The sequence below is a fragment of the Arachis stenosperma genome, chromosome 9, assembly GCF_014773155.1.
Source record: "Arachis stenosperma cultivar V10309 chromosome 9, arast.V10309.gnm1.PFL2, whole genome shotgun sequence".
Lineage (NCBI taxonomy): Eukaryota > Viridiplantae > Streptophyta > Magnoliopsida > Fabales > Fabaceae > Arachis > Arachis stenosperma.
The window spans coordinates 128,611,299-128,637,132 of record NC_080385.1 but is presented as its reverse complement, the minus strand read 5'-3'; the positions used below and the strand labels follow the sequence as shown (position 1 = coordinate 128,637,132).

Sequence of the window (25,834 nt, the reverse complement as noted above, 5' to 3'; positions counted from 1 at the left end):
CTGAATTTCTTTCCAATACTCTTCATCGATTGTACATCCTTGTTTACTTGTGGATTCAGCAGTTTTTTTAGAACTCTTGCAGAGATTATCCTTGTTTGTTTTTCTTTTTCAAAGTCTTTTATCTTTCTGAGTAAACTCGAGAATTGTTTTGATGTCACGTGTGATCTTTAGGTATAGTAATGCGATGCGTTAGTTCCTTAAGACCTGTTTGTGGATCCGGAAGGTGAAGCGGCAAGTGTGCAACGTTATGAGACATCGTGAGAGTTTCGTTCCTTGCAAATAAGTTTGAAGATGTTATGCTTGCGAATGGTTATGGAATTGTGAAGTGGTTGACGGAGTTAGGAAGTTGAAGCTTAGAGAGGGGTACGAGGTACATAAGTGAAAGCTATATCTGTTGTTAGATACCAACTTGCTTTGTAGCCTTTTTGCCATGAAAACTATATCCTTGCCTTGTGACCTCCTATCTTGACTTGCACCTATTTTGTTCCTCTAAGCTTTTGTAGAATTTTGAAACCATATAATCTTCTTGCATTGAGCCTATCTTGTATCTTTCACCTTACACTATACCTTATCCTTATGTTTAAATCTTATGGATATTAGGTATTTGAACTTATGTATATGTATATATATGTTGAGATCTCTTGCTTTTCTAAAAGGTTTTTAAGGCTATGTATTATCTTATGTATTATTTTAATTTTCGAGGACGAAAATTTTTATAAGGTGGGTGGAATGTAAGACCCAAGACTTTTGAAAAGTCCTATTTTAAACTAATCTCAAACCATACATTTATTTATGGTTTTATTTTCAAGAAATTATTTTATTGAAAATAATTAATGGCAGTTTTGATTAATTGGATTTGAGATGAATTAAGATTTTTATCCAAACTCTATAATTATGGATTATTTTACTATTTACAATTTAAAGTTTTAGAAATTCAAAAATAATGAGGTTTGGCTATTTAAATCAGAATTTCATCTAATTTATGATTATTGAATTATTTTCTATATTTAAATTATAGAGTTAGTAATTATGAAATAATAAGGATTTTTATATGATTTGGACTAAATAATTAATATTTTAAAATATTGATACTACTGTTTTGAGAAAATAAAAGATTTAATTATATTATTTCTAATAATTTGATTTAGACATTTTATTGAAAATAATTTATAAAAATTAATGAACAAATAGTATTTTCTATAGGCAATTAGTGTTGGATTTAAATTTGGTTCAATCTCTATATTATCCCTATTTTATTTGAAATTACAAAATTACCCTTGAACCAAATTTTACCCTAATCCTAAAACTCAACACACACAACCGTAACCCTGAAAACCCTACCCGGTTCCCCTGACCCGGTACACACTACTGCACCTAACCCTACAGTAGCAGTAGCTGCAAACTGAATGAAGAGAAGAAAGAAAGGGGAAGCAGGGGAGGGGTTCCATGGAAGTAGAGTGAGGGGGGAGGAGGAAAGGCGGCACGGTGGGTGTCACTGCCACCGTCGCCGCCATTGCTAATAGAAGAAGAAAGAGAGATCTAAGGGGAAGTAGAGGAGATCGAAGAAGAAAGGGGGAAGGAGGTCACGTTGTTGCCGCTGCGTAATCCGCGCCACCATTGCCGTCTGTCCATGGAGCCTTGTGTCGCGGCGGAGGAGAGGAGGAGGGAGCTCGCTGTCGCGTCACCACGTCGCCATCGAGCTCGCTGCCGCCGCTGCCCAAGAAGCCCTCGCCGTCGCAGGTCAAATCTGAAGCGCGAGAGGAGGCCGCGAAGGAGGAACCACGCCACCTTTGTTGCCCGAGATCGCCGCCGCTGTTCACCGCTGCTGGGTTGCTGTTCTGCTGTCACCATCAGTAGGGGTTCTGCCAGGAGGGAGTTCGGGAGCAGAGCAGACAAGAGAGAGATCTGAGGCTGAGTTGGGAGTCCAACCACCACACCCAGCCACCGTTCGCGTCGCCGGCGCCGCCTCTGTCGGAACTGCCACTGTCAGGAAAAGGTTCAGGCCACCGCGGGTGTCGTTGCCGGAGAAGGAAGTTGCGCCTCTGTGATTCTGGCCGCCAAAAAACACCACTGCCGTCGTCGGAAAACTCTGCCGGTAAGGGTTTTGATTTTGGTTTTCACTCGTTTGAGATTTCCGGAAGCTTTTCATCGCTGTGTGTTTGTTACAGTTATCGTCGCCGGAGTTCTGGTCGCCGCTGTCGCTCGAGGTGGCTGCCGAGGCTGCCGCCAGACCGGGTTAGAGACTGCCGCCGCTCTGTTTCCTTTTCAGTAAGTATCTATGTTTTGGAAACGCCTGCTTTAGTGTTCGGTTATGTTTGGTTAAAGATCTTGAGGTTTGGTAACGTAGGTTGAGTTCTGATGATTGCGTATCGCATAAGTGTTGCTGTGACTGCTGTGCCATTCCTTTTATTCCAGTAAGTGTCTCTATCTCGGAATCCTCGCCATTAGCTTTCAGTTATGAGTTTGAAATTTTTCGCGATATTGATGTATTAGGAAATAGTATCCGAGCTTATATGTGGCGTTGAGGCTGTTTCTACTATTGACAAAAACATGCGGAGCTGAGATTTTGATTGTTGATTTCGGGTTGAGACGGAAAGGAGTCTGTGACGCGTTTGGGTTATGGTTATGCATTTTGAGGTAGGGGCTTTTGTACAAACTAGTTTTATTTAAATTAGAAATTGTTATAAATAGATATGCCGTATAAAATGTATTTTTGGTGATTATGTGAGTCTTATGAATTGTCTGGTTTTATCTTGAATGAATATGGTTGCCTGTTTGATTGTAACAATGTCTGATTTTGATAAATTGGAGATGTTGGATTGGTTGATTTGAATGATTTTTAATAATTTGAAAGTTGAGTTTGTTTTATTGGAAACTGATCTGGTCTTGAACCTGTCAGAAAGAGTTGATGATTGGTTTTGTTGGGACCCGAAAAGGGTGGCAAAGTCCAAGTTTTAAGGGAGATGCTGTCAAAATTTCTAGAAAATCTGAGATTTTGATTGGAATTGTTATTTTGGAAAAGAATGAATTATACTTTGACTTAAAGGTTTGAGAAATAATTATGTTTGAACTTGCCTTATTAGGAAAATCTCTATATTTTGGATGTAATTATTAAGAAAGGGATTATGCCTTAAAAATCAATTTAAATATGAAATTTTTATGTTTTGGAATTTGATTTATGCAAACAGATTTTGGAGGGGTTTTAATGGATTTAAAATAAACATGGTTTTCAATTAATCTATTTCACTTTACGACATTTAGGGAGAGCTTGAAGTATTTTCTGGAACTTTGATTTATTAAAATTGAAACACTTCCCAAGCCCTTGGAAACAGATTTAAGAATGAAACTGAAATTGGTTTTCGGTTCAAAAATGATTTGGTTTTGGGTTTAAACCCTATTCTATTTATTCAACTCAAGAAGTTAAAGTTTCAGAGGTTTTTAAGGAATTTAAGAAATGAGTTAGGTTATTTTCCCCTGAAGTCTTGGGACTTTGCTGAGGAATCTTACGACCAAATCTTGATTTAGAAATGAATGATTGAGTCTTTCAAAGAGATTTTGAATTTGGCATGGTTTTGAGATTTTTGGATGTGTTGGAAAGATGTGGAAAGTGGTTCCGTTTTAAAAAGTGATTCTTGGCTAGCTGTGATTTGACTACATTGTTATTTAAAAGTAAATGGGCCAAGAATGATTTTGAAATAAGATATTGAGCCTGATTGATTGTGGATATCATCAAAATTGATGAGTTATTGTTTGGTAGGCGTAAGGGCCGGGTTCGTCCCGCTTATGCTGAGAGATTTGATAATTGATGAGATTGTTGATAAGTCGCTTGCGCCCGACAAGGACGGTGGTTAATCCCGCTTGTCGAGGTTTTGGCACCCGCGTAAGGATGGTGGTTAATCCCGCTTACGTGTAGATGTGAGGTCAGAGGCAAAGTATCCCGCTCACATCCTTTCGGATCACAAGAGTGTGCAGGCACTGACATCCTGAACCGTGTGGCGGGCACGTTATCCCAGAGGGTTCCCATTTATACATGATCGAAAGGCAACATTCCCATGGGAATGTGTCGGGTTGGCAATTGAACCGACAATGTGATATCACAGCCAGTAGGACAGACATTCATCATTTGCATCTATGTGGTATTGTTTGGGTGTGCATATTGTATTTGGTTTGCCTATGTGAATACTTATGTTAACTGCTAACTATTATACTTGTTGAAATTGCTCTTGATTGTGCTTGAACCACATTAATTGTGATTGTGTTTGAATTGATTGGTTTGTGATGAGTTGGTTGCTGATTGAGCTGTTTGGGCTGAGGGCCGTGTTAGATTGGATGGGTTGAGACCGTAATTGGTATATCGAGTTCTAGAACTGTATAAAGTATCTGATCGGTTCAGCATAGACTTAATGAACCTATGCTTGGAACGGAATGATCATTTATACCGCGTAGGTAACTGCTTTCATGGTTGCGGTCTAGGAAAAACTTTTCAGGTATTTTCTTTAAGAAAAGAAAAAGTTTTGTTTTAGAATATTTGAGAAATTTAGCAAGTCTTCAAAAAGGAATTTTCTGGATTTCGAATGTGAACCTATGGTTTTTGGAAAGACTCATAAGACGAGCAATGATCACTGAACTCTAAGAATGATCTTATCTTTACATATCTTGTTATAGCAATTTCTGTAATCTTATAGTGAGAAAAAGCGAGGACGACGTTCTCACTCCCCTACAGGTTATTCCTTTTTAGGATATGGAAGACGAAGCTTCAGGAGAATTATGTTTATTTTCTGTTTATTTGGTCTTTTTGTATTACCGTAGCTATTGTTTTCCCTCACCTTTATCTTTATTAAGTTTGTAAGATGGATAGGAAATTATGATATGTATATTTGTATATTAGTGTTATATATATATATATATGAAGGTTGTGTCTGATTTGTATGTACATGTATGTTTATGTTTTCACGAAAAAGAGTTACTGAAAGGTTATCCGATTTTAAGTTTTAAACAGGCTCATATTTTAGTCTTAAATATTATAAGAGTCGTGGTAATACTCGAGCTATCAGAGTGGCGCAGCCGGAAGCGTAACATTATGATAGTTAGGGTGTTACATCTCATAGCTTCATCCATATTGAAGCTCACTGTTCTGCCATCTATCTCAAAAGAGTAGGTTCCTGAGTAGGCGTCCAGCTTGAATTTTGATGTTTTCAGAAATGGTCTTCTAAGTAGGACAGATGAAGGTTTTCCTGAGTCATTAGGGGGCATCTCCAAAATATAAAAGTCAATAGGAAATGCCAGCCTCTTAATGCTCATGAGCACGTCCTCAGTAATTCCAACTACAGAGATTATGCTTTTATCTGCCAAAACAAAACGTGCTTCCGACCTTTTTAAGGAAGGGAGCCTCAAAGCATCATATACAGATAATGACATAATACTCACACATGCACCCAAATCACAGATGCAGTCAAAAATTTGAATACCATCAATAGTGCAAGTCACCAACCATGGACCTGGATCACTACATTTTTCTGGTATATCACCCATTAAAGCAGATATAGAGATACCTAAAGGAATAGTTTCTAATTCATTAATTGTATCCTTATGTATGCACAAATCTTTTAGAAATTTTGCATATTTAGGTACTTGCTGAATGGCATCAAAAAGGGGAATAGTTACTTCAACCTTTTTGAAGATTTCCACCATTTTGGGATCGAGCTCCATCTGCTTCCTGAATTTCCTTGAAAGATGTAGAAAGGGGATAGGGGTAGCGTCTCTCGCAGCTTCCGCTGCTTTTGACGTGCTATTCTCTGGTTGAGTTACTTCTTCTGCAATCATGTTTTGTACCTCCTCTTCCTCTTCAGCATCTTCTACCTCAATAGCATCTCTAACCTGAATGTTCTCCTTTGATCTTGGCTCATCATGACTCCACTCTGGCAGTGTGGTTCCATACCTCAAAGTGATGGCATTGATGCCTCCCTTGGGGTTGGGTAACGGTTGAGACGGAAGCGCATTAGAGCTTACAAGTTGACTGTTGGGTGTATTCATAGATCTAACCTGTAAGGCTAGAGCCTGTACAACAGAAGTCAGACCGTTCAAAGTAGAGCTAAGTGTGTTCTCCATGGTATTTTGTCTTTGGTCAATGGACTGAAGTAATTCGTCATTGGAAGAAGAAGGTGCATAGGTGCCTTGAGGGCCTTGCTGTTGGTTATTCTGAGATCCCTGGGCTTACCTTTGGTGAGGTGCTCTGTAAGGCTGGTTTTAATTCTGCTGTCTATTGTTGTTGTTGTTCCACCTCTGATTTTTATTGTTGTCTTTGCCTTCTTTGTTGTAGTTGTCCCTCCATCCTTGATTGGAATTATCTCTCCATCCCTGGTTGGAGTTATCTTGCCAACCTTGATTGTAGTTTTCACTTTGGTTGTAATTGCTGCCTTGTTGATAGTATCCTTGATTTGGGCGGTCATAGAAATTATGAGTAGCTGCCATGGTGTTGTCTTCTTGTTGGAGCTGCGGACACTCATCAGTGTAATGAGTATAATCAGCACATATTCCGCATACTCTCTGAGGAACCAGCTGTTGACTCTATTGCGCTGGGGGAGGCTGAGGTTGTTATTAATTTTGTTTTATTTGCTTCAGTAGGTTAGTCACCTCATTCAGAGTCTGTGTGAGGGCAGTAGTCTCACTACTAGAGGAAACCTTTTTCACAGCCTTGGGATGGTTGTGCCTATGTCTGTAATTCCGAGCGGACTCAGCTAGATCGCTGATCAGTTGCCACGCTTCTTCTACGGTCTTGTACTTTTTAAGAGAACCATTACTTGCACCATCCAGTGTAGTTTTATCCTGAGGCTTCATGCCTTGTGTGAAATAACTGATCAACACCAGTTTGTCAATCATGTGGTAGGGGCATGCGTCTAGGAGGTTATTGAAGCGCTCCCAATATTCGTAAAGAGTCTCGGACTCGCCTTGAATAATCATTGAAATTTCTTTCCTCAGTCTATCAGTAACTTCAGCTGGAAAGTATTTTTCCAAGAATTCTCTCTTGAGCGTGTCCCAGTTAGTAACAACTGCTTCAGGTTGAGTGTAGTACCACTCCTTTGCCTTCTCCTCAAGAGAAAACGGGAAGGCGGCAAGCAGAATAGAAGTCTCAGTTGCACCATTACACCTAACAGTAGAACAGGCTATCTGAAAATCTCTGAGGTGCTTAAGAGGCTCTTGAGCAGGTAAGCCATGAAACTTCGGCAGTAGATTGATTATTGCAGTTTTCAGTTCAATATCTACACCCAGATTTGGATGACGCGCTTGGAAAGGTGCAGTGTAAAGTCTGGAGCTCCTGCTTCCTGGAAAGTAATCCTCCTGGGAGCTGCCATGTTCTCTGCGCTCAAATCAACCAAATCAGTAGAAATGGAGCTTGATTCTTCCTTAAATGACGTTTCAAATTCGTCCTCAGAAAGGACTAACTGACGTCAAGCCTGCCTTATACGTGAGATAGTTCTTTCAATTTCAGGATCAAATACGGGTAGGCTCGGATCAGGTAGTGAACGCGTCATTCAATGAAAGAAACATACAGCTCATGGTAATAAAAGAAAATAAAATGCAAATAAATAAATTCCAACCAATAAATTAGCACACTGTTGCAACTCCCTGGCAATGGCGCCAAAAATTGATGTGGCGAAAATTAGTCAATTAAGAATTTATAATGAAAGTAGCGTTGCAAGCATAGTTCTTAACCAACAAAAATCTACTTATCAATTCAAAAGGGGTGTCACAAAACAAGAATAAAAATACTGGGAGTATAAATCCCAGGTCTTCTCCTAACGAGTTGCAGAGAGAGTGCTATTTATTGATCAGGAAGTTTCTGAGAAGTTTGGAGTTGGAAAATAGAATTAAGCTAGAGAATTAGCAAAAGATTTAATTAACTATGATAAAAAGGCCTTGACTGGGAGAAGATTAATTGGAAGTTCTATCCTTGTTGGGTGTTCCCAAGTGTAATAGTGATAGGTTGTTGTTCTACTTAGTTATCCTTTACTGAAAAAAGGAAAGTCAAGTAACTAGCTAATCAACTCTATCCTCATGTCCTAATCCTCTCCGAAGGAAGGTTTAGAGTTAGAGACTAGAGAGTCAGCCAACAACTTCCAATTAGAATTAACACTTGAGTATTTCCAACTCCAGGGTCTCCTCTTAATCAACTCCCAAGTCAAGTTGGGAGTCTACTCCCTTGACATGGGTGCTACGTTCATAAGCATAAAAAGAGAATAAAGAGAAGACATGATAAATTGAATAATAACTGAGAATTAATTAAAGGTAAAAATAGTTCCTTGCATTAATAAATCCAAAAGTCATAAACATACGTATTTGAACAGAGTAAATGGGTAATAAAAAGAATAAAGGTATGAGGGAACAAACTAGAATAGTATAAACTTCAACAAAGGTAGTCAATCTTCTCAATATCCAGATCAAAAGTATAGAACTAAGAACTATGAATGTGAAGAACCCTAGAGGAGGAAGTGATTTCTCTCCCAGATTCAAAACTAAAACTAAAACTATGCAGAATGAGAATGTCTCGAGTCTCTGCTGTTCCCTGACTCTAGTCTATATTTCTGGGCCGAAAATTGGGTCTAAAACTGGTCCGAAATCACCCCTAGCAATTTTCTGCAACTGCTGTACATCGCGCATGTCACGCGTACGCGTGGGTCACGCTTGTGCGTCGTTTGTGGAAACTCCTTGTCACGCGTACGCGTCAGTAACGATCGGATTTCTGCTAGTAAAGAAATTTCACAAATATAATCGCGTTGTAAGTATAGTTTCTAAACTAACAGAGAATCCTTTCGTACAAAAGTTTGGTTGTCACAAGTAACAAAACCCAATAAAATTTATAACCGAAGTATTTAAACCTCGGGTCATCTTCTCAAGGAATTGCAGGGAGGTGTGTTTTATTATTGGTTATGGAAAACAGTATTTTGGGTTTTTGAAAGGTTTGAACAAGAGAAATAAATTACAGGAATTAATAAATCAATAGCTAAGAAAAATCTTGGCAAGGTATGAAAATTAGAAGTCCTATCCTAGTTATCCTTATCAATTGTGATGAGAATTGCTCGTTGCTCCCACTTAGTCAACCTCTAACTATGAAGGTAAGTCAAGTGGATAAATCAATATGAATCCTCAAGTCCTAGTCAATTTCCAAAGAAAGACTAGAGTTAGTAGAATTTAAGTCAATTAGCAACTTCCAATTATCAATCAACAAAAGAGTTTGATAACTCAAGAGTCTCTAATTACTCAACTAGAGCCAAGAATATAGAAAGCTAAATAAAAATTATATATCTGAAATACCTCAAATTGCATTAATAAAAGAAATCAAATCTAACATAGAAAAGTTCATAAATTAAATTGGAAAAATAAATAAAAGGAACATTGAACCTGGAAATTGAGAAGTAGAAATCCTAATCCTAAAAGAAATCCTAAATCCTAAAACCTAAGAGAGATGAGAGAACCTCTCTCTCTAAAAACTACATCTAAACCTAAAATTATGAATTATGAAAGTTGTATCTATATGTTCTGAGTCTCTGCATGTTCCCTGGCTTTATTCTGTGTTTCTGGGCCAAAAACTGGGTCAAAACACAGCCCAAAATTGCCTCCAGCAATTTCTGTTAATTCTGTAGATCGCGCTTGTCACGCGTACCCGTCGGTCACGTGTACACGTCATTTGACGATTTTCCTCTCCACGCGTGCGCATCAGGCACGCGCTCGCATCGTTTACGCGAACTCCAATCCACGCATACGGGTCAAGCACGCGCACGTATCATTGTGATTTTATCCAAATCGCGCACACGCGTCAACCATGTGTGCGCGTCGCTGTTCGCTGGTTGTCTCTTTTATTTCTTGTGCTCCTTCCCTTTTTGCAAGCTTCCTTTCTATCCTCTAAGCCATTCCTGCCCTATAAAGCCTGAAACACTTAACACACATATCAAGGCATCGAATGGTAATAAGAGAGGATTAAACATAGCAAATTTTAAAGCCCAAAGAAGCATGTTTTCAATCATAGCACAAAATCTGGAAGGAAAAAGTAAAACCATGCAAATAGTATGAATAAGTGGGTAAAGAGTTTATAAAAACCACTCAATTGAGTACAAGATAAACCATGAAATAGTGGTTAATCAACCTTCCCACACTTAAACATTAGCATGTCCTCATGCTAAGCTCAAGGAGATAAAATAAACAAATAGGAAAAAGTGAGACTCATGCAATGCAATGCAACCCATGTATATGAATGCAACTAGATGCAAAAGGCTTTTACCTACTTGGTTAAAAGTAAACAAATCCTTCAAGAAGAAATATAAACTGGATCTCACTAATTCCAATCATAAAATAAGGTACAAGTAAACTTGCAAAAGAAAATAGCTTATGAAAGCCGGGAACAAGGAATCGAGCATCGAATCCTCGCTGGAAGTGTATACACTCTAATCACTCAAGTGTTTGAGGTTTGATTCTCTCAATTCTCTACTAACCTTGCTTTCTAAGACTTGCTCTTTATCTAACAATCAACAAAGAATTAATACACAGATACACATATCAAGAGGTCTTTTAAGGGTTGTAATGGGGTTAGGGTCAAGGTGGGATTGTATTTGGCCAAGTGGACTAAAATCTGAATCCTTAATTAAGCTAAACCTTTCCCACCTAATTTAAGACAATCCATGTAATCACAATACAAGATCTAACTACCCATTAACTATGTTTACCACATATTCATGCATCCCAAATTTAAGTACAACTCATATGCATTGATATTATTACTTTAATTTGGGGCATTTTGTCCCCTTTTTTGTTTATTTGCTCTTTTTCATTTCATTTTCTTTGATTTTCTTGTATTATTTTTTTTTGTTTTTGTCTTTTTTATTTTGTTTTTCCCAATGCATATGATTAAGGTATTAAATGCATAAACATGTACTCAACATTTTTCACATTTTCACAAAAAGTCTAACATACTCAATTCCCAAACCAAATATTTCCAAACCCACTTTCCCCACACTTAATTCATGAGCACTTTCACTAGTCTAAACTAATCAAGGATTCAAATTAAGGACATTATTGTTTTTCGCTTAGAGTTAGTGATGAGCTAAAGTAAAGAACAAAGGGGTAAAATAGGCTCAACTTTGGTTTGCAAAGGATAATGAAAGGTAAGGCCATATTGGTATATAAGCTCAGTGAAACAAGGCCTCAATCATTTAAGTGTATGCATACATCAAATAATGGACATATAGAATTAAGCAAGACAAAGATCACAATTTTAGAGAGAAAAACACACACTAAAAATAAAATATTGGTTGATAAAATGCAACCAATCAAATAGGCTCAAAATCTCACTGGTTTTGTGTGTTCGAGCTCTCAAACCATGTTCCAAAATAAAATTTCTTCAAACAAGTTTTTCAAAAAGTTTAATTCAAATTAGTGAAATGCTATAAAAAGTTTCTTGAAAAAGAAAATATTACTTCAACCAAGTAGTAGCTAAATGCACAAAATCAAACAAATATACAAACAAACATGCAAATGCAACAATTAACAAGAAAAATAAAGCATTGGTGTTGAAATTGGAAATGGCTAACCCATGGAAGTCGGTATCGACCTCTCCACACTTAAAGATTGCACCGTCCTCGGTGTATGCTGAGATATGCAGGTGGACGGGTTGCTATATTGATGCTTTTTTCCAAGGATTGTGCAGGTGGAACTTGTTTGTTGCCCCATATAAAAGTTTCTCCCTTTTTCCTTCTTCGATGGCCAACCTGAAAGAAGAGAAAAAAGAAGAACAGTAACCCAAAAACAATGATAGAAAACAAATAAAATTATGAGTGGGTAATGCCAAATAATAAGAGTCTCAATTACATGGTAGCTACAACATGCAAGTGAGGAAACACTATAAGCACATGGCATATCAATGGTGCAGAATTTGCAACAAAGGAGAAGAGATAGTAGATAGTGAAAGACAATATAAATTCATGTCAATGCAAAAGGAATACAGGTATCATAAAAGATTGGCATCGACAGATAATTAATATCATCCAACAGTGTAATACAAGTCACTAAGCACCAAAATAGTACCAGAAAAGATACAATAGTGGAATAAGAACATTTAACACCAATGGTAAAATAACAACTTAGAGAAAAAAATAAGAATATACACAAAATTAAAATGTAATGAATGAAAGTATGCAAATAAATTAAGTAAAATAGAATGGAAGTGAAGAAGGATGAGAAGTTAAAGAGAGGAAGAAGTAGAAAGTGAAAAAGGATAAGGAAGAAAGAAGGAATAAGAGAGAATTAAAAAGGAAGAAGAGAGAAATAGGATTGGGGAAAAGATAAGATATCTGGCGCTGATGTAGTAAAACTGTGCGTCGCATGAGACGTGGACGCGTGGGTCACGCATTCGCGTGATTTCCAAAATCTTCAATTGACGCGAACGCGTCAGTCACGCAGACGCGTGACTTGATTTGCGCCAGTGGCGCGAGAGCAGCCGCGTGCTCGCACAACTCTCTGTCTCAAACGCCAAATTGCCAAAATTTAGGGTGAAGCGTGCGCGTGGGTGATGCGCACGCGTGGATGGCCTTAATTCCAAATTGACGCGGACATGTGAGGTACGCGTTCGTGCGATGGGGCTTTGTGCTTCTAGCACCATTCCAGCCTCACTCTATCTTAACTCTCTGTCATGCACCCATTTACGTCGAATTCACGGGGCACGCGTGCGCGTGGGTGACGCGCACGTGTGGAGGGCTGGATTTGCAAACGACGCGGACGCGTCAGGGACGCGTTTGCGTGGGCGTGTTTGTGCCTGGGGCAGGCCTCTAACCACGCTCCCGCGTGACTTTCTGTTTAATTCCCTTTTATCGCTAATTCTCCTTTGACGCAGACGTGTCAGCGACGCTGGCGCGTCCCGTGCTTCCTTTCTTTTTTGTGTGTGTGCAGTATGCAAAATGCAATGCTGATATGGATGTTATGAATAATTCCAGGTTCAATAAAATAGAATAAAATAAAATAAAACTTAAAAACAAACAAAACAAAATAAAAATTGAAATTGAAAAAGGAACGATCATACCATGGTGGGTTGTCTCCCACCTAGCACTTTTAGTTAAAGTCCTTAAGTTGGACATTTGGTAAGCTCCCTGCTATTGTGGCTTGTGCTTGAATTCATCCAAAAATCCACAACCAATGTTTGGAATTTCAATAGCCTCCGAGATCCCAAACTAGGCGCAGAAAGCCTTCAACCAAGTTAAAGCAAGTGACAAGGCCCCAAGAGTATTGATTGCTAGACTGAATTTCGGGGTCCCAAATATTGCTTTTGCACCCGTCTTCTTGTTGAGCAATATTGTTCCATCAGGGTGGCAAGCAGTCTGAATTCTCACTGAAACATCCAAACAACATCCTAGACCCATTCAATTGAGCTCTACACTAACCTTTGCGTTTAAACTTTGAGCACACAACCATGTTGAACCTTGCTTGACATTTCCTACCACTAACCATCTCCTGTTTGCTCTTATAGCCACAAAGAGCTCGAAGTTGCCCATCCGTCTCAAGCAAAGCATATTCAAGTGGGCTAATTAAGCTTAGAGATGAGAGATTTACCGACTTGAATGAAGGGATGAATGGTGATGGCTTTGGGGGAGAGGTCTCCAATAACTTTGGCAAGGTGATTTCCAGCTCCATTCCCTTGAGCTCTTCTTTGACAACTTCTACCTCTTTGCAAGCTTCTTCCTTCCTCTTGGTAGATTTCTTCCAATTCAATTTCTTCTTCATTGTTCACCAAGGGCATGGGAGGTTGTGCTTCTTCTTCTTCCATCTCCATGTCAAGTCCAATGGGAGAGGATTCAAATGTAGATAAGAATTCATCAATGATTGAATTCATCTCTTGATCATCCCCTTCAAAGTCTTCAACTATGATATGCCTTGGAGCTTGTACACCCTCCTCAACATCAAATTCAAACTCCTTAGAAGGGGGATCTGTGACTTGAGTTTCCCATGGAGGTTCCGCATCTCCTAAGTCTTCGACCACTTCTTCCTCTTCAACGATTATGGCTTCCTCCAATTGTTCTAATATAAAGTCATGCTGCTCACTGTCCACCAGAGTTTCTAGCTTCTCCTTCATACTGCGTTCTTCAGTAGATTCTCCACATGAAACCATGGGAGTTCCTTGAGTGTCTGAACGTCAGGAAGCTAATTAATTTACTACCTTGTCTGCAAGTGGCCATTAGGGTTCCTGTCTACACCAAGCAATCAATATCAAGGTGATCAGTCTCAATATCAAAAGTCTAGTGCTTCATTTACCCCAAACAGGCACTTACAAACAAGCATGCTATGAAATATCAAGTAGATAACCTAATAGCATCAAAGAAAAGACACACAGAGTATGCAAGGAAGCACAATCGGTCCATCCCTCAAGCTCACGAGGAAGAACCGCTCTGATACCACTAAATGTAACACCCCAATTACCCTAAGCTTTACCTCTAGCCGTAAAGCAAAGGTTAATAAGAGGTTACGACAGTTCTAAGGCTTATATATATATATATATATATATATATATATATATATATATATATATATATATATAAGGGGAATAATATATTCTAGAAAGCTGATGAAGGATTAAGCTCAAATTACAGAATTACAAAAGCGTGAGACGTTCACACGAAACTAACGCATAAGATACAAGGTATAGGTATAAGAGAATAAAACATATAATTATAAGAATATAATAATCATAGAGAACTAGTCGCAGCTTGCGGAGTTTAAGCTGACTAGTTACAAAAAGAAATATACAGAGTTTTAGAATTAAAATAGCTTATAGAACCTATCTCTCAAGTAAACCTCTAAGACCATAAAGATAAAACACAAAAAGATATGAGAGTAACTGATGAGCGGATAATTTATACGCTTTTTGGCATTATTTTTAGTATGTTTTTAGTATGTTTTAGTTAGTTTTTATTATATTTTTATTAGTTTTTAGTTAAAATTCACTTTTCTGGACTTTACTATGAGTTTGTGTATTTTTCTTTGATTTCAGGTATTTTCTAGCTGAAATTGAGGGACCTGAGCAAAAATCTGATTCAGAGGCTGAAAAGGACTACAGATGCTGTTGTATTCTGAGCTCCCTGCACTCGAACTGAATTTTCTGGAGCTAAAGAAGCCCAATTGGCGCGCTCTCAATTGCGTTGGAAAGTAGACATCCTGGGCTTTCCAGCAATGATAATAGTTCATACTTTGTCCGAGATTTGATGGCCCAAACAGGCGTTCCAAGTCAGCTCAAGAATTCTGGCATTTAACGCCGGAACTGGCACAAGAATGGGAGTTAAACGCCCAAATTGGCACAAAAGCTGGCGTTTAACTCCAAGAAAAGTCTCTACACATGAAAGCTTCAATGCTCAGCCCAAGCACCAAGTGGGTCCGGAAGTGGGTTTTTATGTCATTTACTCATCTTTGTAAACCCTAAGCTACTAGTTCTCTACAAATAGGACCTTTTGCTATTGTATTAGACATCTTTTGATCACTTTAGATCTTAGGATCATCTTTGGATGTCTAGTTCTTAGATTATGGGAGGCTGGCCATTCGGCCATGCCTAGACCTTGTTCTTATGTATTTTCAACGGTGGAGTTTCTACACACCATAGATTAAGGTGTGGAGCTCTGCTGTACCTCGAGTATCAATGCAATTACTATTGTTCTTCCATTCAATTTAGCTTATTCTTATTCTAAGATATCACTTGTTCCTCAACTTGATGAATGTGATGATCCGTGACACTCATCATCATTCTCACCTATGAACGTGTGCCTGACAACCACCTCCGTTCTACCTTAGATTGAGTGGATATCTCTTGGATCCCTTAATCGGAATCTTCGTGGTATAAGCTAGAATTGATGGCAGCATTCAAGAGAATCCGGAAGGTCTAAACCTTGTCTGTGGTATTCTGAGTAGGATTCAAGGATTGAATGACTGTGACGAGCTTCAAACTCGCGATTGTGAGGCGTTAGTGACAGACGCAAAAGAATCATTGGATTCTATTCCGACATGATCGAGAACCGACAGATGAATAGCCGTGCTGTGACAGAGCGCGTTGAACATTTTCACTGAGAGGATGGGACTGTAGCCATTGACAACGGTGATGCCGAATATACAGCTTGCCATGGAAAGGAGTAAGAAGGATTGGATGAAGACAGTAGGAAAGCAGAGAGACGGAAGGGACAAAGCATCTCCATACGCTTATCTAAAATTCTCACCAATGAATTACATAAGTATCTCTATCTTTATTTTATGTTTTATTTATCTTTTAATCATTAATCCTCCATAACCATTTGAATCCGCCTGACTGAGATTTACAAGATGACCATAGCTTGCTTCATACCAACAATCTCCGTGGGATCGACCCTTACTCGCGTAAGGTTTATTACTTGGACGACCCAGTGCACTTGCTGGTTAGTTGTGCGAAGTTGTGATAAAGAGTTGAGATTACAATTGAGCGTACCATGTTGATGGCACCATTGATGATCACAATTTTGTGCACCAAGTTTTTGGCGCCGTTGCCGGGGATTGTTTGAATTTGGACAACTGACGGCTCATCTTGTTGCTCAGATTAGATATTTTTCTTCAGAATTTTTAAGAATAAATTCTAGAGTTTCATGATGATCTGTTGAAGTCTGGCTGGCTGTGAAGCCATGTCTAATCTTATTGGACCGAGGTTTCAACTTATCATCACAAGAGCTTGTTGATTTCTATCAATTTTGCTGTTGAGAGCAATGATCTGCTAAGGCTTGGCTGGCCATTGGCCATGTCTAGTGTTTTGGACCGGAGCTTTCTTTGAAAGCTTGGCTGGCTGTGAAGCCATGTCTAATTCCTGGACCGGAGTCTTAGGCTAGCATTGCAATGATTCCTGGAATTCTCATTAAGAATTTTGAAACCTTTATTTTACCGAAAAATCAAAAAAATTACAAAATCATAAAAACCAAAAATATTTTATGTTTCTTGTTTGAGTCTAGTGTCTCATTTTAAGTTTGGTGTCAATTACATGTTTCTATTCTTCTTGCATTTTTCGAATTCAGTCATGTGTCTTCATTGATCTTCAAGTTGTTCTTGATAATTTCCTTTCTCTGATCTTTAAATTCTCTTGTCTTGAGTGTTTTGTTGTTTCTCATATGCATTCTCAATTTGTTAGTGTCAGTAGTATACAAACTTCTAAGTTTGGTGTCTTGCATGCATTGTTTATTTGATCTTAGTGGCATTTTGATTATTCCTCATCATTAAAAATTCAAAAAAAAAAAATTTTTAATTTGTGTCTTTTCAAGTCAATAATACAGAGAATTGAAGATTCAGAACATACAGCAGAGAAATTACACAGAAAAAGCTGGGCATTCAAAACGCCCAGTGAAGAAGGAAAACTGGCATTTAAACGCCAGCCAGGGTACCTGGCTGGGCGTTTAACGCCCAAAAGGGTAGCATTTTGGGTGTTAAACGCCAGAATGTATACCATTCTGGGCATTTAACGCCAAGATGGCACAAGAGGGAAGATTTTGTTTTTAAGGTCAAATTTTTTTTCAAGTTTTCATAATTTTTCAAAATCAAATCTTTTTCAATTCATATCTTTTCAATCATATATTTTCAAAATCAATTTCTTTCCACTTTTCAAAAGTACTTGCTAACAATTAATGATTTGATTCAATATTTCAAGTATGTTGCCTTTTCTGTTGAGAAAGGTTTAATGTCTGAATCATATCTTTCAAATTTCTTGTTAGCCAAGTCATTAATTTTAAAAATCAAATATTTTTAAATTGTTTTTTAATCATATCTTTTCAATCATATCTTTTTAAAATTATATCTTTTCAATCATATCTTCTTAATCACATCTTTTTCAAAATAATTTTCAATCATATCTTTTTGATTTCTAATTTCAAAATCTTTTTCAATTTCACTTAATTTCTTTCCCAAACTTAGTTTTCAAAAATCAATTACCATTTTTCAAAATTTTTTTTTAATTAATTCACTTTAATTTTCGAAAATTTCTTCCCCTCTTCTCACATCCTTCTATTTATGGACTAACACTCCTCCTCAATGCACAATTCGAACTCTATCTCTCTTGATAAGTTCAAATTCTTCTACCTCCTCCTTCTATTTTTTTTCCTCTGACACCTCAAGGAATCTCTATCCTGTGACATAGAGGATTCCATATTTTCTTGTTCTCTTCTCTTTCATATGAGCAGGAGCAAAGACAAAAGCATTCTTGTTGAGGCTGACCCTAAACCTGAAAGGACCTTGAAGCAAAAGCGAAGAGAAGCTAAAGCACAACTTTCTGTACAGGACCTAACAGAAATCTTCAAACAAGAAGAAGGCATGGCAGCCGAAAACAACAATAATACCAACAATGCAAGGAAGGTGCTTGGTGACTTTACTGCACCTACTCCCGACTTCTATGGGAGAAGCATCTCTATCCCTGCCATTGGAGCAAACAACTTTGAGCTTAAGCCTCAATTAGTTTCTCTAATGCAACAGAATTGCAAGTTCCATGGACTTCCATTGGAAGATCCTCATCAGTTTTTAGCTGAATTCTTACAAATCTGTGACACTATCAAGACTAATGGGGTTGACCCTGAGGTCTACAGACTTATGCTATTACCTTTTGCTGTATGAGACAAAGCTAGGATATGGTTGGATTCACAACCTAAAGAAAGCCTGAACTCTTGGGAAAAGCTAGTCAATGCCTTCTTGGCAAAGTTCTTTCCACCTCAAAAATTGAGTAAGCTTAGAGTGGAAGTCCAAACCTTCAGACAGAAGGAAGGTGAATCCCTCTATGAAGCTTGGGATAGATACAAACAATTGATCAGAAAGTGTCCTTCTGACATGCTTTCTGAATGGAGGATCTCTTCATCTAAAGAAGACGTCTGCAGAAGCTCAAGAACTCATTGAAATGGTTGCAAATAACCAATTCATGTACACTTCTGAAAGGAATCCTGTGAACAATGGGACGAATCAGAAGAAAGGAGTTCTTGAGATTGATACTCTGAATGCCATATTGGCTCAGGACAAAATATTGACTCAGCAAGTCAATATGATTTCTCAAAGTCTGTCTGGAATGCAAGCTGCACCAGGCAGTACTAAGGACGCTTCATCTGAAGAAGAAGCTTATGACCCTGAGAATCCTTCAATGGAAGAGGTGAATTACATGGGAGAACCCTATGGAAACACCTATAATTCTTCATGGAGAAATCATCCAAATCTCTCATGGAAGGACCAACAGAGACCTCAACAAGGTTTCAACAACAATAATGGTGGAAGAAACAAGTTTGGCAATGGCAAGCCTTTTATATCATCTTCTCAGTAACAGACAGAGAATTCTAAGCAGAGCCACTCTGACTTAGCAACCATGGTCTCTGATCTAATCATAACCACTCAAAGTTTCATGACTGAAACAAGGTCCTCCATTAGAAATTTGGAGGCACAAGTGGGTCAGCTGAGTAAGAAAGTTATTGAACTCCCTCCTAGTACTCTTCCAAGCAATACAGAAGAGAATCCAAAAGGAGAGTGTAAGGCCATCAACATGGCCGAAATTAGAGAGGAGGAAGAGGCAGTGAACGCCACTGAAGAAGACCTCAATGGACGTCCACTGGCCTCCAATGAGTTCCCTAATGAGGAACCATGGGAATCTGAGGCTCACACTAAGACCATAGAGATTCCATTGGATTTACTTCTACTATTCATGAGCTCTGATGAGTATTCTTCCTCTGAAGAGGACGAAGATGTCACTGAAGAGCAAGTTGCTAAGTACCTTGGAGCAATCATGAAGCTAAATGACAAGTTATTTGGTAATAAGACTTGGGAGGATGAACCCCCTTTGCTCACCAAAGAACTGGATGACTTGACTAGGCAGAGATTACCTCAAAAGAGACAGGATCCTGGGAAGTTCTCAATGCCTTGTACATTAGGCACCATGACCTTCGAGAAGGCTCTGTCTGACCTAGGGTCAAGCATAAACCTCATGCCTCTCTCTGTAATGGAGAAGCTAGGGATCTTTGAGGTGCAAGCTGCAAGAATCTCACTTGAGATGGCAGACAATTCAAGAAAACAAGCTTATGGACTTGTAGAGGATGTTCTGGTAAAGATTGAAGACCATTATATCCCTGCTTATTTCATAGTCCTAGAGACTGGGAAGTGCATGGATGAATCCATTATCCTTGGCAGACCCTTCCTAGCCACAGCAAAGGCTGTGATTGATGTTGACAGAGGAGAATTGGTCATTCAAGTGAATGAAGAATTCTTTGTGTTTAAGGCTCAAGGATACCCCTCTGTAACCATGGAGAGGAAGCATGAAGAGCTTCGCTCAAAACAGAGTCAAACAGAGCCCACACAGTCAAACTCTAAGTTTGGTGTTGGAAGGCCACAACCAACTTCTAAGTTTGGTGTTGAACCCCCACATTCAAACTCCATGTTTGGTGTTGGGAGGTTCCAACATTGCTCTGAACATCTGTGAGGCTCCATGAAGACCTACTATCAAGCTACTGACATTAAAGAAGTGCTTGTTGGGAGGCAACCCAATGTTATATTTATCTATTTTCCTTTGTTATTTTATGTTTTCTATAGGTTGATGATCATGGAAAGTCACAAAAACAATTGAAAAAGCAAAAATAGAATGAAAAACAGAAAGAAAAATAGCACACCCTGGAGGAAAAGCTTGCTGGCGTTCAAACGCCAGTAAGGGCAGCAAATGGGCGTTTAACACCCAGTCTGGCACCATTCTAGGCGTTTAACGCCAGAAAGGGGCACCAGACTGGCGTTTAACGCCAGGACTGGCAGAAGGAGCATTTTTGCTCGCCACTTGGTGCAGGGATGAATTATCCTTGATACCTCAGGATCTGTGGACCCCACAGGATCCCCACCTACCCCACCACTCTCTCTCTTCTTCACCCATTCACCAATCACCTCAATACCTCTTCCCCAAAAACCCCTCACCTATCAAATCCCACCATTTTCTTCACCATTCACATTCATCCTTCATAAAACCCCACCTACCCCACCATCCAAATTCAAACCACTTTCCCTCCCAAACCCACCCATATTGGCCGAACCATACCCCCCTCTCCACTCCTATATAAACCCATCTTCATTCCTTCATTTTCACACAACCTAAACACTACTTCTCCCCCTTGACCGAAACAAAAAGCCCCCCTCCATCTCCTCTATTTCTTCTTCTTCTACTCTCTTCTTTCTTCTTTTGCTCGAGGACGAGCAAACTTTCTAATTTTGGTGTGGTAAAAGCGTTGCTTTTTGTTTTTCCATAACCATTTATGGCACCTAAGGCCGGAGAAAGCTCTAGAAAGAGGAAAGGGAAGGCAAAAGCTTCCACCTCCGAGTCATGGGAGATGGAGAGATTCATCTCAAGGGTGCATCAAGACCACTTCTATGAAGTTGTGGCCATGAAGAAGGTGATCCCCGAGGTCCCTTTCAAACTCAAAAAGAGTGAATATCCGGAGATCCGACATGAGATCCAAAGAAGAGGTTGGGAAGTTCTTACCAACCCCATTCAACAAGTCAGAATCTTAATGGTTCAAGAGTTCTATGCCAATGCATGAATCACCAAGAACCATGATCAAAGTGTGAACCCGAACCCAAAGAATTGGCTTACAATGGTTCGGGGGAAATGCTTAGATTTTAGTCCGGAAAATGTAAGGTTGGCATTCAACTTGCCCATGATGCAAGAAGATGAACACCCCTACACTAGAAGGGTCAACTTTGATCAAAGGTTGGACCAAGTCCTCATAGACATTTGTGAAGGGGGCGCTCAATGGAAGGGAGATTCAAGATGGAAGCCGATTCAACTGAGAAGGCATGACCTCAAGCCCGTGGCTAGGGGATGGTTGGAGTTTATCCAACGCTCAATCATTCCCACTAGCAACCGGTCCGAAGTTACTATAGACCGGGCTATCATGATTCATAGCATCATGATTGGAGAGGAAGTAGAAGTTCATGAGGTTATATCTCAAGAACTTTATAAGGTGGCGGACAAGTCCTCTACCTTGGCAAGGTTAGCCTTCCCTCATCTCATTTGTCACCTCTGTAATTCAGTTGGAGTTAACATAGAGGGAGACATCCTCATTGATAAGGACAAGCCCATCACTAAGAAAAGGATGGAGCAAACAAGAGATCCCACTCATCATGAAATCCCTGAGATGCCTCAAGGGATGCACTTTCCTCCACAAAACTATTGGGATCAAATCAATACCTCCCTAGGAGAATAGAGTTCCAATATGGGACAACTAAGGGTGGATCACCAAGAACATTCCATCCTCCTCCATGAAATTAGAGAAGAACAAAGAATCATGAGAGAGGAGCAACAAAGGCAAGGAAGAGACATTGAGGAGCTCAAGCACTCCATAAGATCTTCAAGAGGAAGAACAAGCCGCCATCACTAAGGTGGACCCGTTCTTTAATCTCCTTGTTCTTTATTTTCTGTTTTTTTTTCAAAAATTATGCTTATGTTTGTCTATGTTTGTGTCTTATGATCATTAGTGTCTTAGTGTCTATGCCTTAAAGTTATGAATGTCCTATGAATCCATCACCTTTCGTAAATGAAAAATGTTCTAAATTGAAAAAGAGAAGAATTGCATGAATTTTGAATTTTATAACAGATTAATTATTTTGATGTGGTGGCAATACTTTGACTTATGAATGTATGCTTGAACAGTGCATATGTCTTTTGAATTTGTTGTTCATGAATGTTGGCTCTTGAAAGAATGATGAAAAAAGGAGACATGTTACTGAGGATCTGAAAAATCATAAAAATGATTCTTGAAGCAAGAAAAAGCAGTGAATACAAAAAAAAAGAGAGATTATGTGCGAAAAAAAAAGAGAGTGTGCTTAAGAACCCTGGACACCTCTAATTGGGGACTCTAGCAAAGCTGAGTCACAATCTGAAAAGGTTTACCCAATTATGTGTCTGTGGCATGTATGTATCCGGTGGTAATACTGGAAGACAGAGTGCTTTGGGCCACGGCCAAGACTCATAAAGTAGCTGTGTTCAAGAATCATCATACTTAACTAGGAGAATCAATAACACTATCTGGATTCTGAGTTCCTATAGAAGCCAATCATTCTGAATTTCAAAGGATAAAGTGAGATGCCAAAACTGCTCAGAGGCAAAAAGCTAAAAGCCCCACTCATCTAATTAATACTGATCTTCATAGATATTTTTGGAATTCATTACATATTCTCTTCTTTTTATCTTATTTGATTTTCAGTTGCTTGGGGACAAGCAACAATTTAAGTTTGGTGTTGTGATGAGCAGATAATTTATACGCATTTTGGCATTATTTTTAGTATGTTTTTAGTATGTTTTAGTTAGTTTTTATTATATTTTTATTAGTTTTTAGTTAAAATTCACTTTTCTAGACTTTACTATGAGTTTGTGTTTTTTTCTGTAATTTCAGGTATTTTCTGGCTGAAATTGAGGGACTTGAGCAAAAATCTGATTCAGAGGCTGAAAAGGACTACAGATGCTGTTGGATTCTGACCTCCCTCCACTCGAAGTGAACTTTCTGGAGTTACAGAAGCCCGATTGGCGCGCTCTCAATTGCGTTAAAAATTAGACATCCTGGGCTTTCCAGCAACGTATAATAGTCCATACTTTGCCCGATATTTGATGGCCCAAACAGGCATTCCAAGTCAGCTCAAGAATTCTGGTGTCTAACGCCGGAACTGGCACAAGAATGGGAGTTAAACGCCCAAATTCGCACAAAAGCTGGCGTTTAACTCCAAGAAAAGTCTCTACACATGAAAGCTTCAATGCTCAGCCCAAGCACACGCCAAGTGGGCCCGGAAGTGGGTTTTTATGTCATTTACTCATCTTTGTAAACCCTAAGCTACTAGTTCTCTACAAATAGGACCTTTTGCTATTGTATTTTGATCACTTTAGATCTTAGGATCATCTTTGGACGTCTAGTTCTTAGATTATGGGAGGCTGGCCATTCGGCCATGCCTAGACCTTGTTCTTATGTATTTTCAACGGTGGAGTTTCTACACATCATAGATTAAGGTGTGGAGCTCTGCTGTACCTCGAGTATCAATGCAATTACTATTGTTCTTCTATTCAATTCAGCTTATTCTTATTCTAAGATATCACTTGCTCCTCAACTTGATGAATGTGATGATCCGTGACACTCATCATCATTCTCACCTATGAACGTGTGCCTGACAACCACCTCCGTTCTACCTTAGATTGAGTGGATATCTCTTGGAACCCTTAATCGGAATCTTCGTGGTATAAGCTAGAATTGATGGCGGCATTCTTGAGAATTCGGAAGGTCTAAACCTTGTCTGTGGTATTCTGAGTAGGATTCAAGGATTGAATGACTGTGACGAGCTTCAAACTCGCGATTGTGGGGCGTTAGTGACAGACGCAAAAGAATCACTGGATTCTATTCCGACATGATCGAGAACCGACAGATGAATAGCCGTGCTGTGACAGAGCGCATTGAACATTTTCACTGAGAGGATGGGACTGTAGCCATTGAAAATGGTGATGCCCAACATACAGCTTGCCATGGAAAGGAGTAAGAAGGATTGGATGAAGACAGTAGAAAAGCAGAGAGACAGAAGGAACAAAGCATCTCCATACGCTTATCTGAAATTCTCACCAACGAATTACATAAGTATCTCTATCTTTATTTTATGTTTTATTCATATATCCTCTGTAACCATTTGAGTCTGCCTGACTGAGATTTACAAGGTGACCATAGCTTGCTTCATACCAACAATCTCCGTGGGATCAACCCTTACTCGTGTAAGGTTTATTACTTGGACGACCCAGTGCACTTGCTGGTTAGTTGTGTGAAGTTGTGATAAAGAGTTGAGATTTCAATTGAGCGTACCATGTTGATGGCGCCATTGATAATCACAATTTCGTGCACCAGAAAGCAGAGAGACGGAAGGGACAAAGCATCTCCATACGCTTTTCTGAAATTCTCACCAATGAATTACATAAGTATCTCTATCTTTATTTTATGTTTTATTTATCTTTTAATCATTAATCCTCCATAACCATTTGAATCCGCCTGACTGAGATTTACAAGATGACCATAGCTTGCTTCATACCAACAATCTCCGTGGGATCGACCCTTACTCGCATAAGGTTTATTACTTGGACGACCTAGTGCACTTGCTGGTTAGTTGTGCGAAGTTGTGATAAAGAGTTGAGATTACAATTGAGCGTACCATGTTGATGGCACCATTGATGATCATAATTTCGTGCACCAGTAACTATAACAAAGTAAAATAAATTAAAACCAAGGACAAACCATACTCCACCCTGTCACCATATCCGTAAGCTCACCGAAGTAGATTACGACCTACATCTGAAAAACAACAACAAAGTATGAAATGAGAACCAGAGGTTCTTAGTATGCTAACAATGCCCAATGATGTAAGATGTAACGCCCCGGGATGCCGAAGGCAATCCTAGAACTTCAAATCACATACTGATATTCAAGCTTAGAACAAAATAAATAAATATATAAAGAACTTAAACCATAAACCAGGGTTGTCTAAACCTAGGGGAATTCTGACTAATACTAATCACATCGTTGTATCCCACATCCTTCGCCAATCTTACCTCCGTACGATCCCATCACCACCGCCTACCTAACCTCCTCAGCACCAGACAATCACAATACAAATGCAAGCAAGTAAAACACTAGTAGAAGCATATAGAGCAAGTAGTTCAAATAAGCAAATAGGCATATTATTCATTTAGGCAAACAATTACAAGTCGGAAAAGCATACAAACAGGTAGAAAATGCACATGATGAATGTCTATCCTATTGGCTCGTGATATCAT

The 25,834-nt window shown here is 39.0% G+C and overlaps 1 protein-coding gene and 1 non-coding gene across 2 annotated transcripts in view; both read right to left on the bottom strand.

Annotated features, from left to right (window-relative positions):
- Nucleotides 1-6,246: 6,246 nt before the first annotated feature.
- The window catches only part of LOC130949923 (uncharacterized), a 29,532-nt gene continuing 9,944 nt past the window's right edge, over nt 6,247-25,834 (bottom strand). Inside the window, exons 2-3 of the mRNA XM_057878520.1 lie at nt 6,634-7,357; nt 6,247-6,492 (exon numbers count right to left, since the gene is read on the bottom strand). Coding sequence (XP_057734503.1) covers nt 6,247-6,492; nt 6,634-7,357 — 970 coding nt within the window. The remainder of the gene's footprint in view (nt 6,493-6,633; nt 7,358-25,834) is intronic.
- Nucleotides 18,748-18,855, bottom strand: LOC130953257 (small nucleolar RNA R71). Its single transcript, XR_009075429.1, has one exon. It is a non-coding gene; the product is annotated as a small nucleolar RNA R71 (small nucleolar RNA).